Raw genomic sequence first — 16,750 nt, 5'->3', positions numbered from 1 at the left:
CCCCCCCTTCAGTGTTTGAACTAAGGGGAATAGATGAGGAATGCTGGAATGAAGGTAACAAGAAGACAATTGTCACTGCCCAAGACAGAGATCACAACCTTGAATCTGTGGAATTGTGCTCCACATAGTCATCCATAGCATGTAAATCAATGTGTGGTAAGCAGCAGTCTTCATAGCAGTGGTATTGTAAATGCATATTCGTGCATTTTTTGCTCACTACAGTCCCTCCTCTCCTGAAGACCCCACAATCTCTAGCTTTTACAGGCATTTACTCTGGGTACAGGAATGGAAATGAGGCAGCAGACCCTGACTTGGAGCTATGCATACTCAGTCTACTCCCCAAACACTGCCTAAGTGCATATACACTGCAGACACCATGTCTATGTTATGGGTCCTGAAAGTGGTGCTCATGGGAACCATGGGGCTTGCAGATATCTTTCTTGGTGCCTGCCGAGCGTTAGGTGGGGCTTTTTCTCAGCAGAGGTTCTGACTGGCCATTGGAGACTTGATTGGCTGTGCAGATTTTTTAAAAAAGTGACTGAAGGTAAGCTGTGTGTAAGAAAATACATCTACATATGCTCATTTTAGAAGCCATTCTATTAAACATAGCTACTGCATGAAGATGTTGAAGATTTACTATTAAAGTTCCACATAACCTCTCTTCCTGACATTTTGTGGCTGCCTTTGCTTCCTGAACAGGGGTGCCAGCTCCTGCTTGGTAAATACCTGGTGATTTGAGGGTGAAACCTGGTGAAGGTGAACTCTGGAGAGGGGATGAACTTCTTCAGGGGGTAATGCCATAGAGTTCATTCTCCAAAGCAGCCATTCTCCCCAGAGCAACTGATTTCTGTCATCTGGAGATCTGTTGTCATCATGGGAGATCTCCAGCCCCAACATGGAGGTTAAGTCCTGCAACAGTAATTTTTGTGGTTGTGCCCACCACCCTATGTCAGAATTCTAAAAATGCCTGATCTATGTATCCTTCAACAGATGTGATTCCTACAGACAAGCCTATACATATTCTGTCTGCCTCTTCTATTTCACAAACTGGTAGCTTTTTAATTATTCAAAGATGAATCCGTTGGAAAGAATATAGCCACTTGTGTAGGTCTCATAAGAGGACATTTCCACCACAACCCCTTCATTCAGTGTCTTCAGTTGATCCAGACCAGGGGTAGGGAACCTGCGGCTCGAGAGCCGCATGCGGCTCTTCTGTCCTTGCACTGCAGCTCCACGAGCCGAGCAGCCAGCCCCATCCTTGCCTGCCCTGCAGGCAGCAGGGCAGGCGCACCAACTGCCTACGGCCGGCTGGGCTGCGCCGCGGGCTTCCCCTCTCGCCCGCCCCATTGGAGCAGGGTGGGCGCTTTCCTGGCAGTCGGCGAGGCCGCGCCACAGGCTTCCCCTCTCGCCTGCCCCGTTTGAGCGCTTTCCCGGCGGCCGGCGAGGCTGAGCTGCCGGCTTCATCCTTGCCCACCCTGCAGGCAGCAGGATGGGCGCACCAATTGCCTGCGGCCGGCTGGGCCGCACTGCGGGCTTCCCCTCTCGCCCGCCCTGTTTGAGTGGCGCAGGTGCTTTCCTGGCGGCCGGCGAGGCGAAGCTGCTGGCCCCATCCTTGCCTGCCCTGCAGGCAGCAGGGCGGACGCATCCATGCGCTTCTCAGAATGAGCGGAGTAAAAGGTTAAAAAACCCAATATATACAGTGTTATCTTTATTTTAAATGTCAAAAATTATTTCCGTCTCCAAGTGTTTTCTTTTCCCGTGAAAAACGGGTCCAAATGGTTCTTTGAGTGTTAAAGGTTCCCTACCCCTGATCCAGACCAAGTCCATAACACTTGTAGTGGTTTTCCGTCCAGCCAAACAGATCTCTGTAACTGAGGCCGTTTCCGCACGGGCGAAATATGACGTCGTGGAAACGGGAAAAGAAACGTCAGAGCGAGAGCGTTCGCATGCATAGTGGCGGAGGTGCGCAGTTGCACCGTCGCGAAAACGCTTAATCGGCGCGAAGACGCCGTATTCAAAAAACGCTTTGAAGCGCTCTTTTTCCACATGTGACGCACCGACGCCGCAGTCGTGCGAACCGCCGCCACGGAGCCGTTCTCAACAATGGCGACTGCCAAAAGGCCACGCTTGGTCACCGTCCCCCCCCCCCCACACACATTTGTCCCTGGTGATTTCCCTGCATGGTCAAGCACCTTTCCCAGATCCATGTCGCCTTTGCAGATGGTGGCTGCCCATACACACTCTGGTCTCACAGGTAACATGAACTGGGACTGACAGTAGCTGGGAGGGGAGGCAATGACAGATGGGGGACGGGCAGGACATCAGGGCAGTCACATCAGCCAATCGCGCTGCTTCGCGAGTGTGCAGCCGCAACGGAGCGTGGCGAGACGCTGCTTCCACAGCGCTTCCGTGCGAACCGTCACATTTCTGCGGGGCTCCTGACGCACGCAGCTCCGCCTGTCTGTGCGAACATTTTTTCGCAGAAGCGTTGCTATTTACGACGTCATTGCGTTGCTCCTTTTGTCCGTGCGGAAACGGCCTGACTGTTGTGGCTTTTCTGGGCTATGTGGCTGTGGTCTGGTAGTTTTTGCTCTTAAGTTTTTGCCTGCATCTATGCCTGTCATCTTCAGAGGTGTGTCATTGTGAGATGTGTTTCTCTCCATAGCACAGATCTCTTTAACTTCCCTCCTAATAGTGGTACTGATTTTCCACTTTCCATGACTGATCCTTTCCCCGCAGAGCTTAGAATTTTGCTGAGACCATTTGGTTTAATTGCAACAGCTTATCACAGAAAGGGGTGAAGGGGCAAGCCATTGTTTAGCCTGTTGCCTATATAATGAATGAGAGAGGACAAAGGCTTATGCTCCTGTTTGTGTTGTTATTTTAAGCTTTTACAGCATTTGGCCTAGAAGAGAAAGGATATTTTAGCTTGCCCACCATCTAGTTGGTCCTTCCTCCCTTTGGCTCAGTAACCTGGAAGACCAAAAGTATTGTGGGAGGGAGCAAGCAATGGTTTATTTTGCACTGTGATTAGCATTTGGATTTGGTCCCAAATGGATTAGAACAGTGTTGTACTGCATGTACAAATGGTGATCACATAGAAGGTTTAAAGAACACACAATTCTCCTTTTTTTCAAAAACCGGCTCAGTTCCCTGACATGCTGAGAGCTGTTGACTGTAAGGTTGGTTTGTTGAATCAAGATTCCAGGATGAAAAATTTGGCACTGCAACATTAGTAATTGTAGTCTGAGCATGTAGAACAAAAGCAGGACAGGCACACCCAACGGCTCTACCCACTTACCAGCATTCTTGCCCCACCCAAGAGAGAACAGGCAAAAACTCCCAGCAGAGCCTCCAAATGTGTAGCCTTAGGAGACAGACTTTTTTTTCAATCTTGAACCACAGCCTTGAACTTCCATTTTAAGAATTTAAACAGCAAACAGTACAACTATTTTATGGGAGATTACCACATGCACATATGTTTGTAAGAAAGACACAGTATGCCTTCTCTTAGCATTTGCAACAATTTAAACCAAGGACAAGTATTTAGACAAATGTATGGTTTGTATCGTACATTCGGCTGTACATGTGTGCAAGGTAGCATGAGAATTACCCAACATGCACATTAAAAGAAATCATGTATACTTAGAGTTTAGAATTGCCAACTCGTGGTTGGAAATTCCTGGAGATTTAGGGTTGGAGCTTGGGAAAATCAGAGTTTGGAGAGGGATCCCAGCAGGGTATAATGTAATAGAGTTAGCTCTTCAAATGAGCCATTTTCTCCAGGGGAAATGATCTCTGTTGTCCAGAGAGCACTCATAACTCCAGGAGATCTCCACACCATACCTGGAGACTGGCAGTACTAGGCTTAGGCTACCCCCCCCCTCCCCCTTGAGAGTGCCATTGCATTGCGACCCTGGATTTCCTTGGTGGTCTCCCATCCAACAACTAACCAAGTCCAACACTGCTTAGCTCCTGAGATCTGATGAGATCAAGCCAGCCTGGGCCACCCAGGTCAGGGCAACCCTGGAGAGTGGCAAACTCCATCCCTGCCTTGTATTTTCTGCTGCTATTCACATACAACAAACAAACAAGTAAAATAACTGTTGGAGCCATGGTGTGATGTCACTTCTGGGAAAATCCTGAAAGTGACATTGCATCAGTTCAGAAATTGTCAGAACCCCTCTGGTAAAATCATAGTGTCCAGCATTTCCTAGAGATGGCTGATGTAGCTTCTGAATTTTCCCCAAAGGTCTTATCATTCAGTCATTGATTTAAACCCCCTATCCTTGCCCCTCAATCTGCTGCTGGTTACCAGGCTAGTCCTGTATATGTATTCACTGTATTATGTATATGTTTTCATTGCAATTTGTGAACAGTGATCAGTGGATGAGCCTGGGCCAGTCAGTCAAATCTATTTCCTAGGTTTGCTATTTTGAGTAAGGTTGCCAACTAGCCAGGAATAAAACGTCTTCTCCCTTTAGTAGAGGTTTAATACGCACACGAAGACTGGGTACGAAGAATGGGTACATGAAAGTTGTCATAGTATATTGGCTTCAGATTAATTTGTTATTACATCTACAAGGAGAAGTTTAAAATTTGGAAACCAGAGGCAGCCCACCCATTAGACAGATCTAGACAATTACTTAGGTACTTCAGATGGGACCAGAAGATGTCCCATAATTAAAATTGATCTCCAGATGACAGAGAAGTTATCCTAGAGAAAATGGCTGCATTGGAGGGTGAGCTCTATGGCATTATACCTTCTACTCCCCAAACCCAGCTCTTCCCAACTCCACCCCCCCTCAAATCTCCAAAAATTTCTCAATTTGTAATTGGCAACCCTACAAATGCCAGCTCTAAGTGACATCCTTTCACCTGTGCCTAGGGTTGCCAGGTCCCTCCTGGTCACTGGTGGGAGATGTGTGGGCTGGGGAGAAGAGCCAGGTTTGCCAAATCCAGATTGGGAAACTCCTGGAGATTTGGGGATGGATCCTGGGGATTACAGGGATCTCAGTGGGGTACAGTGCCATAGAATCCACATTCCAAATGATTGGTTTTTTCCCCAGGGGAACTGATCCCTCTTGTCTGGATATGAACTGTAATTCTGGAAGGTTCCCAGCAATTTGGCATTGGGCGGGGGTGGGGGGAAGGTCAGCTGGCTAGCTGGCAGTGTGTGTATGTGTGTGCAAGTGGCCTAGGGAGCCAAAAGCCTCTGTAGGCAAGCTGTGAAAGTAATATCTTTTGGAGCACTTTTAGAGAAGGGGTGAGATGAAAATAGAATAAAGACAATCTGACATCTTAAGGCTGACTTGGCCTTCCTTCCGTTCTTCCAAGGTCAGCAAAATAAGTATCCAGCTTGCTGGAGGTAAATATAAAGTGACTGGGGAAGGCAATGGCAAATCACCCTGTAAACACAGTCTGTCTAATAAACATAATGATGTGAAATTGTCGAAGGCTTTCATGGCTGGATTCAACTGATTGTGGTGGGTTTTCCAGGTTATGTGGCCGTGGTCTGGTGGATCTTGTTCCTAATGTTTCGCCTGCATCTGTGGCTGGCATCTTCAGAGGAGTATCACCGAGGGAAGTCTGTTACACACTGTGTCCAGTCACAGTGCCCTGGACACAGTGTATAACAGACTTCCCTCTGTGATACACCTCTGAAGATGCCAGCCACAGATGCAGGCGAAACATTAGGAACAAGATCCACCAGACCCCGACCACACAGCCCGGAAAATCCACCACAACCATAGTGATGTGACATCACCTGATAAGTCAGTAATGATTTGGTGCTTGCCCCTTTACCTTTTAAAGGAGTGATGGATTTATTATAGCCCAGTCCTTTGGAAACTAGAGCTCACAGTCTTGGTCTTATGCCTTTAAATACATTTAATAGCATGAAGCTTTTTCTTGCTTTAAGTGGGGGAGAAAGCTTCACCTGTTTAATGCCCATGTGTCAGACTATAGCTGAAGGCATAGGAGCAGTGCCAACAAAGAACCATTCTCTATGTCAGAAAGGAGGAAAGTGCTGACATTGGTTTTCCAGAGGGTGCAGTGCAACCAGACTACACAGCCGTCTGTAACCCCTCGGTTGTCTGTCCTGCTGATGCCTGCAGTTGTGAGCACTGCAGTTGTGAGGAAATGAGTTTTCTCAGTGATCAGATCATTAAGTACGGTTCCCATGAAGCAGGTTTTTAAAAATAACTTGGGAAGCACAATCATCCTTGGTGTTTTGTGGCTGTGATGGTGGGCACCCACTGAATGGTCCTCTGACATAATATCGGACCTTCACCTAAAGGCTCACTCCCTAACTGCGCTATGTTGAATGCTCAAGAGTCTGAACCAATTTTGATCTTGTTCTTTGTTCTTATTCTTTCTTGTTTCCCGGAGATTATGTACTCATCTTTTCCAGTCTGGGCATGCATATATTGTTCTCTGCTAGCACAGGAGTGAGTGATCCCCATATCACAGACAGCTCTGCTCCCTGGGATCCCCGTTTGTAGTATACAGCCCAAAGCAGGGGAAACACTATGAATACCCAACAGCAATATATCAGTGCTAAGTATTAAGTGAAGGGAAAGCCTATATGGCTTTAGAAAAGCAATGCTGGCATAAAAAGAGATTTCTTCTGCACCTCTGTATTTTCTTACAGTGGTTGCAACAGAGAAAAACCACTTTGTTCTCTCTCTATTCTTTTAAATGTTATCTTGTTCTATATTCTTAAATGTACATCCATTGGTTGGTTAGTGAAAGGATTGGCAATTCTGTGTTTCAGGTACTGCTCACTGTCTAGAAAGTATGATGAGTTATACTGTAAATGGGTGTGTCTTGTCTGAACAGATCATTGAATCATTCCTTTTATCATTGCTACACCCACAGGAACTTATTTCCTCAGGTGAGGCCGTGTTTAAAGACGGCGAGAAAAACACAACAGCTCAGACGACCAGGTGAGGGATTTATGTTGGCCCCTGTAAATGAGAGGAGAAAATATCTAACACTTGAGCAGGTAAGTGCTGTGCAGTGCGGGAATCGGGAAATAAATGTCACCCCTTTTGCCCCAGCATCTATGGCAACAGAGTTCTTATCCTCTTCTTCAAGGAACCTCTCCTTTGTTTGTAGCTGACTGTCAATTCACAGTTGTGTGGATGTGGTTATACTTTTAAAAATATATCATTCATCATCAAGAGCTAAGGAACTTTTATTATTCAGAATGAAGTAAAAAATAAATAAAAAGGAGGGCTGGAATGCAAGGATGAGATGTGCTGCACATATATTATTAGAACCTACCTCCTTGCTGAATATGTCTACATTTTAGCAATATGTGTATGTCCTATATTTGTAGCTGGATTTATAAACCACAGCTCCAAAGGTAATCAAGTACCATTTGAATATTTAGGCTCTCCAAAAGTTTGAGTAGAAATATACTACTTTGTTTTGTTCTCCTAGAGAACACAATAAAAGAACACAATGTGGTAGGTCGGTACCTCCCAGAGAGCCTTGGTGGGTAGATATTTATACAAAAGATTTTAAACAAACAGGCATAAAAATAACCTGAGATCAAGCTATGAATTCTAAATAGAGCATCCATTGTGAATGCCGTGTTTTGGGGTCTTTTACAAACAGGACTGGCTGTGAAAATCACTGGTGAGGTATCATTGTTTTGTCCCCATTCCCAGTTTGAAAGAAACATGCAATGCAGAATTTTACAAACATTCTAAAGCAGCAGGCCATGTTCTTGCCACAGTTGGTTTTCCCAAGACAGTTTTGCACATTAGGCGTCATCCATTTGTAGTCTTTTGTGTACACAGAGCTGTCTTCTGCACTGAAAGACTTGATGCTTGGAAGGTCTCTGTGAAGTAACAATGTGCATCTTATCTTTCCTATCTGCTTTTTAACGTGTAGACCCTAGGAAAACCAAATAATATAATTGTAAACCTCAGGCTAAGGGAGGTGTTAAAGACTTGCTTTGCCCTGTTCCTTCTCATTTATGAACATTTTTAATCTTTATTTCAGGTGGATCTCTAATCTTGTGGACGCTCATTATCATGTGGATAATTCTTTTTATTCTAGGTAAGTATTCCTATCTCTAGGCATGCCTTAAAAATAAACACTTTTGAGGCAATATGTAATGTTTTGGAAAACTTTGATTTTGCACAAGTTTAGAGGTAAATTTTATTGTTCCTAAGGTACTTAACTGTATTGTGCTCCACTGAAACTAGTTTAAAATTATGCTCCTTCTGTCAAGATTATTCACAGGAAATACTTGGCAGTATGAAAAAACTGGGGCAGCCATAACTTTAGTATCTGCCAGATTTAGTCAAAAGATGCCGTTGTGTTATAGCAGAAATATCAATAAGGGCAGTCTAATCAACAAACCTTTAGTGGCTGGGGGTGACACCACTGCAGTGCTGTAGCACTGTCTCCAAAGGGCTTTCAGGCAGCACAAGGGAAGCAGGGGGAAAAACAAACAGACTTCCTAAAAGCTCTCTGTAGAGCTAAATGGGTAAATGGGTAAGTCCAAACCTCTGACTGCAGTGTTCCCAGCCCTAAAACCTGGTGGAAACTGATTAAAGTTGGCACCACCCCTGGAAATGCCACAAACTGCCCCCCTATGATGGTGTCTGACTGAACGCCAGCTTTGACCCACTTCAGGGTTTCATTGCTGCGAAGGCATGGGCCATCTGGCTGCTGGTGCCTTTGTCCTCACCCCTGCCAGGAGTTTCCCTTATGCTGGCAGAAGGGGCAAATACATCAGTGCAGCCCTATGGTGCATCCAAGAGGCAATTTGGTGTCCCCTTCTGGATTGGGCTGTTAGTGTTTTAGATAGAAATTTAAAGTGCTCTATATTCAATCTCAGTAATCATTACAACTACCTGGTATGTTAGCTTATTCTTTTGCCATGTTGCAAATGAGTTGAAGAGAGAATGGCTTGCTAAAGCCTCTTAGTTCCTTGGCAGCTGATCTGAGGTTTTGAATTAAGGACTAGCTGGTCTAATGAGCATAACAGAGTTTAATGAGCTACGCCAATGCCTTTATTGTGATAGATTCACTGATAATAATTGTCAGTTCTGTATCTTCAAGCTACATGCATCTGTTGCATCCTTTTATCAGAAATTTAAACATTTCATTGAATCAATTAAGCCTTGCCTGTTCAGTGGCAATGTTCCCCATTGTGTCAAGCAATGTAGTGGCCACTGTGTTACTAGCATCAGGCCTGAGAAAAAATGAATTTGCCTATCTACATGTCCTGTTGCACAAAAATATCTCAAATAGGCTTGCCAGTTCTGGGTTGGGAAATACCAGGAGATGTTTGGGATGGAACCAGAGCAGACTGGGGTTTGTGGAGGGGAGGGACTTCAATGGAGTATAATGCCATAGGGTTCACCTTCCGAAGTGGCCATTTTTTCCAGGTGAACTGATCACTGGTGTTTTCTGCATGGTCGAAATATCCTGGAATGGGCAAGTGAAATATCCCGGTTTCTGCAATTTTTTTGCATGATTCCTGGTCCTAAATTGGGGCTGCTCTGGGGCTGCCCCACGATATTTCCCTTATCCTGGGATTTTCAAAAATTGCCAAATTGTAGGTTCTTTTTAAAAATCCCAGGGTGAGCCTGCTAGAGCCTACTACCATGCAAAAACCAATCAGGAGCAGAGCCGGTTTAATTTTCCCGCCCAGCCACCTGACCTCCCCACCTGACCTTCATTCATACTGCCACTCAAAAACAACAGCCAATCAGAATTTGGGACACTGAGCATCCTGCTATGTGCTTGCAGCTGCCATTCAAAAACAACAGCCGATCAGAATGCACGACACCGAGAATGCTCATTACTGTACTTTCTACATGTTTACAAAATGAGGCTGACACAATATTTCAGTCAGTATTAATGTGATTCCCCAAATCCCCTGAATATTGGGCCTTAACTAATGTGGCTGATCACTTGGCTACAAATGCTGCCATTTCACAGACAAGAGGATATTACAATGTGCTTATGCTCTTGTGAGATATGTTTGATGCTGACACTCAAAAACAACAGTCAATCAGAATGTGGTACACTAGGCATGAGAGGCTTTCAGCTTTCAGTTGCCACTTAAAAACAACAGCCAATCAGAATCTGAGACAATGTGAATGTGAATACAGAAGTCCCAGGCTCATGCAAAAGAAATGTGAGTATTTCATCCTGGTCTTAACTCAATTGCTTCATGGAAACACGCAGCCATGTGAAGGGAGGAGCCGGGATAAAATTACCCTGGAATTTACAATCCCAGTTCTACCCCAGTGTAATTATGCCAGGCGGAAAACGCCATTGTCACCAGGAGATCAATTGTATTAGCAGGAGATTTCCAGCCAGCCACCACTAAAGAGGAAAAAGTGTGGTACACAATCACAAGGTAGTAAAGAACAAAATGGTACCACAATGGTACCACAATACAGTTAATTAAGCTGTAGCCTTGTAGTACAATTTTGTTCTTTACTACGACCTGGAGATTGGCAACCCTTGTGAATAGCTGTGGTTAAAGTAACCAGGATGTATGTAACCTTTAGGAATGTTGCTGTGTATATCTCCCTGTGATTCAGTGTGTGGCCTTCTTAAAACCCAGTTCTCATTTCTCTTTAGCTTCATCAGACCTCCTGGCTGCACAGAGTACCTGCTCAGATGGGGCTTGCTACCCACCTGTGGGGGATCTTCTCATAGGCAGAATCCAGAATTTGAAAGCCTCCTCCACTTGTGGACTTGTCCAGCCTGAAACTTACTGCACTCCATATGGGGAAGTATGTATGACCCAAATATCTTCCTTCATTCATGCAGAAAACAGTCATGTTTAACAGGGTTGAAACTTGCTTTGTGTTCGCCTGAGAAAATTAGGTAGAATGTCTGTAAAATTAAAATCACAAGGTTACCTGCTTAAGAGGCACAGTGGATGTTCTCAGCTTTATGATAATACTTATGTGGGCCTCATGGCTACACATTAAAAATGACTCAAACTATGGTTTTCACAAAAAGTCTTGCATCAGCTTTCCTGACATCTAATTATGGTGTTGCCTATTTACAGAGACATTTCAACATTTAATCAGGTTAGGTTGTCTAGTATTTTTAAACGTATGAAACAAACAACAACAACAGCAGCAAAATTCCTTTTATGAAATCAAGCCATAGTGTGCCATAAGTCCAAAGAAATACACAACATCCTACATGGGCTACATGCCCTTTTTACGTTTTAAGGTGTACCTATACTTCTAAGCATCCAGAAGATATCTGGACTTCATGTTAAGTTGTATTTCTGCTTTTTTGCCCTTTGCTTTTGTTTGCTGAATACAATCCTCAGTAATGCTTTCATTTTTATCCAAAGAAATGTCTTGATTGGGACTCACACAGTGCTATCTTCTCTCAGCAAAGGTTCATGTTCCTAAAAATCATGTGAGAATATCCCAGCATCATTTTGGGCTCTGTTTTTTGAGATGTCACCCTTTGTTCAGTGGGCAGTAGCAATCTGCAGAAAGAGGGAAAGTTGGTGTTCTCCCAGTGGAATGGTAGGGATTAGGTGCTGTTTCTTTCAAAAGGTATTGTTTGGTGGTGGAAAAGACAGGGTATTGATATTTAAATAAATAAAGATGCATCCACATTTCCTCATCTATTTTGCCTTATGGTAACCGTTTTTTTCTGGCAAAGAACCTGTAGCTTTTCATCTTTGTGGCAAGCAGAAATTCAACACAAGAAGCTCTTCCCATCTTGAAACCTCCATGGAAAGAAAAGCTTTGCTGTTGCTGCTTCTGCTGAAGATTTTTTTGACTATTATGCCATTGTTAAAATACAGGAACTCTGGCAGGGAAAAGTAAACACAGTATAAATTGTACAGGAATTAAGGTTGTTAATTTTGGAAATGGAGCTGGCTAAACTGAAGTTGCTGTTGGTCCAGTCCTTTATTTTATCATCATCTTCCTCAGAAAGAACTGGAGTGATAACTTTTCTTTCCATTTCTGGCCTTCAAAGCTGTCCAGCTGCCATTTCTTTCCCTTCAATCAGTATATATATTGCAGGGTAAACTGCAGAATCATTATTTGCAGAAAGCTGATAGCACACAGTGGCTGCCAGTGCTCACATTAGGACACTTTTGCACCTCTTGCAAGAAGCAGAAAATGGGCATTAATAACCCTGAGGCTACTTTTAAAGCTTCATGTGATATCACTGCAAGAATAAGGAATGGGTTTTAAAAGACACGAAGGCTATCCAAGGTGTGGCTACATCATATGACAACCTTGTAATTTTTTAAAATAGGGATCCTGCATGTCTAATTGTGGAAATGGTTTGGGGCAGAACTGAAGCAAAGGGGTGCAAGGTGTGTCAAGAAGCAGTCCTGTATACCAAAGGAAAAGCAAGCATTTGAAACTGAAAAAGTTCTGGCAAAGGATTATCTTAAAATTCCTAATAATGCCAAGCTTGCTAAATCTAACCAAAAAAGGAAGTGTGTCAGTTTTAGAACTTCTGAGTAAAATCAGAAAGCCTGAAAGAGGAAATGATCACAGGGTGGGTGGTTGTAACCTCACCTCAGAGGAGGAGGAAGAAGAGGCCACAACCCTTTTCCTCTTTCCCAGTCTTCTGCTGATGGGTGAAGGATTTTTGGGTTGTTTGGCATATCCCTAGTAAAACCTTATTGACCCTCCTCCATGGTTATATGTTCGTTTGTATTGCACTGGATGCAGTTTTAATGCCTTGGTTGTTGCCTCGGGGACCGTATTTGGGTGGAAAGGAGGTATATAAATCTTATAAATAAGTAAGTAAACAGGTGCACACAGGTGGGCTGGTTCACACAGTGATCATGACCATAGGCTGGACATACAACTGAACATGAGAGTACACCTCATGGTCATGTGCACATAGCTTTTAATGAGGATACATGAAGTGGCCTTACACTGTCAAAACATTGGTCTATCAAGGTCAGTGTTGTCTAGTCTGATGGACAGATGCCCTCCAGGGTCTCCGACTGAGGTCTTTCATACAGTCTGCTACCTGATCCTTTTCAGTGGTGTTCCCAGAGATTGACTTTGGGAACTTTCTGCATGCCAAGCAGAGGCTCTACCTCTGAGTTGCAGCTCCTGCCTCCAGTGTGAGTGCTTGTGCAAGAAGTCCTTGTTCACAAAATCTGGAGGATTTCTTTGTGTGTGTGTGTGTGTGTGTGTGTGTGTGTGTGTGTGTGATGGGCTAGTCAATGAATTTAAGCACAGCTTGATGAGTCAGTGCAGTGAACTGACAGTGAGAACTATTTAATTTGTTCACCACAATCTCTCTAGTACATAATTTTAATGTTGCTATGTGTCACGTTCCCAGAATTCTGTCAAACAGCTGAAGTTTTAAAGTCCATTTTTTGTAACCTCTGCACAGGGTATGGAAGGAGGGGGTTTGCTTGCTTTCTCTCTCGATCTTTCCTCACACTCTGCCCTGCTGGCCAATGTGTACTGTCTGAGTCTAGTGCCAATCAGAAGTGTCCCAAAGAGTGCTCTTTTGCAATCCTGGTAAATTTCTTGCTGATGGAAACACTCCAACCTCCAGCCTTTTGTCTGCTCTTCTTCCTCTGGCTGTGATTCCCTCTAACCTTTATACTTTGTACACCCCACAGTGACAGCATGTAGCTTAGAAGGGGGCAAAGTCCTGACCATAGTTATTATAGCAGTTTATACAAAATGTGTATTAATTCTATTGAGTGTTGTGGAGGAACTTTCCCTCTATTGCTGAAGGACAAATCTGCATTAAAATCTATGTTGATACTGTATGCATGTATGTATTGCCTTGGGACAAAAATAAGGGGTTAAGAACACTTTCCTGGGAGTAATCTGCATTTAATAAAATGGGACTGACTTGTGCTTAGACCAGTTTAGTATTGCTCTCTCAGTTCCTGTGCTTCTTATAGAGTTGCTACTAGCTGGAATCCAACAGGTGAAGTTAATAAGCTGCCTTCTATTTGAGTCAGACTGTTGGCCTACCTACCAAAGCAGTGTCTCATCTGGTGGGCAGGCAAAGGAAGGTCTTTCCCTCTACCATATACCAAGGTCATTTCACTGGGGAGATCAGGGGCTTTCTCTGTACTCTGCCACTAAGCCATAACCCTCCCTGACCAAAAGACTTTTTAAAATACAGTCATAGGAACATGAAACATGTTTGCTACCTGGATTTCTGTTTGATAAGTCACTGCTAAAGAAATAGGAGCTTTGCCAGAAAAAAGGGGCAGTTCAGTTTACTGAACTGACCCACACCATTCTGTTCAGCAGTCTCATTTGCCACGGCTCAGTGTCTTGCCTGTACAGTGAGCATCACCTACCTTTAAAATAGGGGTGGTAACATTACAGTTTTACAGAACTGACCCTTTTATTGTTTTGTGGAAGAATCAAGTAGGCAACAGTCTCCATTTCTGAATGTTCCTCAGAATTCCAGCTTTTCATGGTGAGGTGGATAATCTTGCAGGCTTATCCATGAACTCATCAGACTAACTTTCTCTGTGTTTATTGTGTGAGAATCCCTGGATATTAAGGCCTTGTTTGCCATAGGTCAAGGACATGGACTCTTACCACTATGTTGCCTGGAGGCAAGACAAGTATTCCTGCATGATGATCACAAAGAGTGAGAAAATACATTTATCATCCAAGATATGGCATGGTGATATAACTGTCTCATCAGCAAGACGGGGAAGAAGTCTCAGCTTGTAAATCTGGGTTTGGATGCAGTTCAGCTGCCATTCTATTCATGCATGGGCGTTTCCCCACTTGCCACGACCCCCCTATGCCGCGCGCTGCTCTCAGCGCGCATCATTTCTGGCGCGCGCCCAGGCTGCCCCAAAAGGCACCGTCTGGAAGAGCGCCAGGAATTACACGTGCTGAGGGAGCGCGACAGCAGCAGTGTCGGGGCAGCTGCGTTGTCGCCGCCCCTGTAGTGGGGAGTGCCGGGGGACCCCACGCTACTTACCTACAGTAGCACGGGGCAGAAGGTAAGTGTTCAGGAAGCAAACAAACAAACAAGGTTAGAATAAGGTTCCAAAAACCCACAGAAAGTGAGAAGTGAATTTTTCAAGGCAGATAGGGGTGTGTTTTGATTGCCAAGCAAGCTGGCCACACCTGTCCTATTTTTTAAAAGTATAGGCCGTTTCCGCATGGGCAGAAAATGATGGCCTGGAGACGGTAAAAACGCCGTCTCCAGGCCGCCATTCGCACGGGGGGCGCAGCTGCAGCGCAGCCGCGCCGCCCTCGCGCCACCTGGCTGGCCCGCAGCCGGCGTATTCCCAGATCGCTGGGAAGCGTTCTTTTTGGGAATACGCCGCCGTGAAGCCGCTGCCGAGCGAACGGCAGCGGCTTCACACCGCCTCCTGCACCCGGCACTTACCTTGTCCCTGGGCCTCCGGCGCGTCGCCGAGGCCTGGGGACACGCCCCCCTGGCCTGCGCCGCTCAAGCAGGTATGGCGCGCTGGGCCAGGGGGGGCGGTCCCCGTAGGCCTCGAACACCAGCGAGCGTGTCGAGAGGCCCAAGCGCTTCCGCCGGGTTGGCCGGGCGCCGGCGCTCCGCGGCGCCGGCGTCCCGCCTCTTCCCGGGACCGTCCGTGCGGACGGTCCCAGCGTCTTCGGGTCGGCGCAAAATGCGCCGACCCAGCCGTTTCCGCCGCCGTGCAGAAACGGCCATAATTTCTTTACCACTCTTTTTGTTAGGATCTGGAAACTCCAGCCATCATCAGGGAACTGTTTATTCAGGGAAGATGGTTGGATTCTCTATCCTAGGAAAAGTCTGGGGTTCTGTGGTCAGCATAGTCAAGATTACTGGCCCTTTTTACCACCCTGTCTGTGATAGCTGCAGATCTTCCTCATGGAATTTTGAGATTGTCTTCTAATTGCAACAACTAATACACTACAAGTTTTCTGCCTGTATTTTCAGCTTGGGATTGGTTCACATGTTACAAACAAACATGGGTGGAAGCTGCTCAAAATGGTTTGCATATTGCACTCAGCAATTGCTTGAATGTCTTTGGAGACCCTTGGAAACTCCATGCACTAACAGGGGGAGGGGGGTTACTTTGCTTTAGTATCCAACTGGCAGTAGTTTTTTAAGGGACATCCACACAAAGTTGCTATCTAATTGTCTATGGGGGGGGGGGGGTTTCCTGTCCTTGATACATTATTTCTTAATCTTTTAATTTTTTTTAAAAAATAATCCTTCTTTAAATAATGCTGTCCCAGCGATGTCAGCAAGCCATCTGGATAGGAAAGTGTGCATTAGCTTAGCCTCTAAGATATGATAGGTTTGGGCTACAGTACATTATACCATTCCACATTTTGCTGACTCTGATAGATCACGGTAACTATATGAATAAACTCAGTATGAGGCAGTTCCATTTGGCATCTTACGGAAGCAATGTTTGGTGATATCCAAGTAGTGGCTGTAATGCTCGAGTCAGTTATTGGGAACTGTGTGACCTTTTCTCCAAGGAGCAAAATCATTTTCAAGGCCAGTTCATGGCTAGGGTTGCTGACAGACTTGGGAAATCCTGGAGATATAAGGGCAAGGCATAATTTTGGGAGGGGAGGGGGAAGGATTTGCCTTCCTTAGGCGAAATAGAAGTCCTGCAGTATTTACAGCCTGTGGCAACTCTAAGACTTCAATTTCTCCTAGACTGTTTGATGTATCATAGCATCTACCCTTTGAAGCCGCTAGTTCAGGCTGGGCAGTTATTTCTATATTTTGAAGCTCAGTTTTCATCCTAGGAAATCTCCAG

General features: G+C 45.0%; 1 protein-coding gene across 1 annotated transcript in view; it reads left to right on the top strand.

The window, feature by feature from the left end:
• Positions 1 to 6,900: 6,900 nt before the first annotated feature.
• LAMB3 (laminin subunit beta 3) overlaps positions 6,901 to 16,750 on the top strand; it is a 71,349-nt gene continuing 61,499 nt past the window's right edge. Inside the window, exons 1-3 of the mRNA XM_048497436.1 lie at positions 6,901 to 7,006; positions 8,014 to 8,070; positions 10,618 to 10,772. Of these exons, the coding sequence (XP_048353393.1) occupies positions 8,046 to 8,070; positions 10,618 to 10,772 (180 nt within the window). The 5' untranslated portion in view covers positions 6,901 to 7,006; positions 8,014 to 8,045. The remainder of the gene's footprint in view (positions 7,007 to 8,013; positions 8,071 to 10,617; positions 10,773 to 16,750) is intronic.

The sequence above is a fragment of the Sphaerodactylus townsendi genome, linkage group LG05 (genome assembly GCF_021028975.2).
Source record: "Sphaerodactylus townsendi isolate TG3544 linkage group LG05, MPM_Stown_v2.3, whole genome shotgun sequence".
Classification (NCBI taxonomy): domain Eukaryota; kingdom Metazoa; phylum Chordata; class Lepidosauria; order Squamata; family Sphaerodactylidae; genus Sphaerodactylus; species Sphaerodactylus townsendi.
The sequence above is the reverse complement of the archived record's forward strand: the minus strand, read 5'-3'. Positions and strand labels throughout refer to the sequence as shown.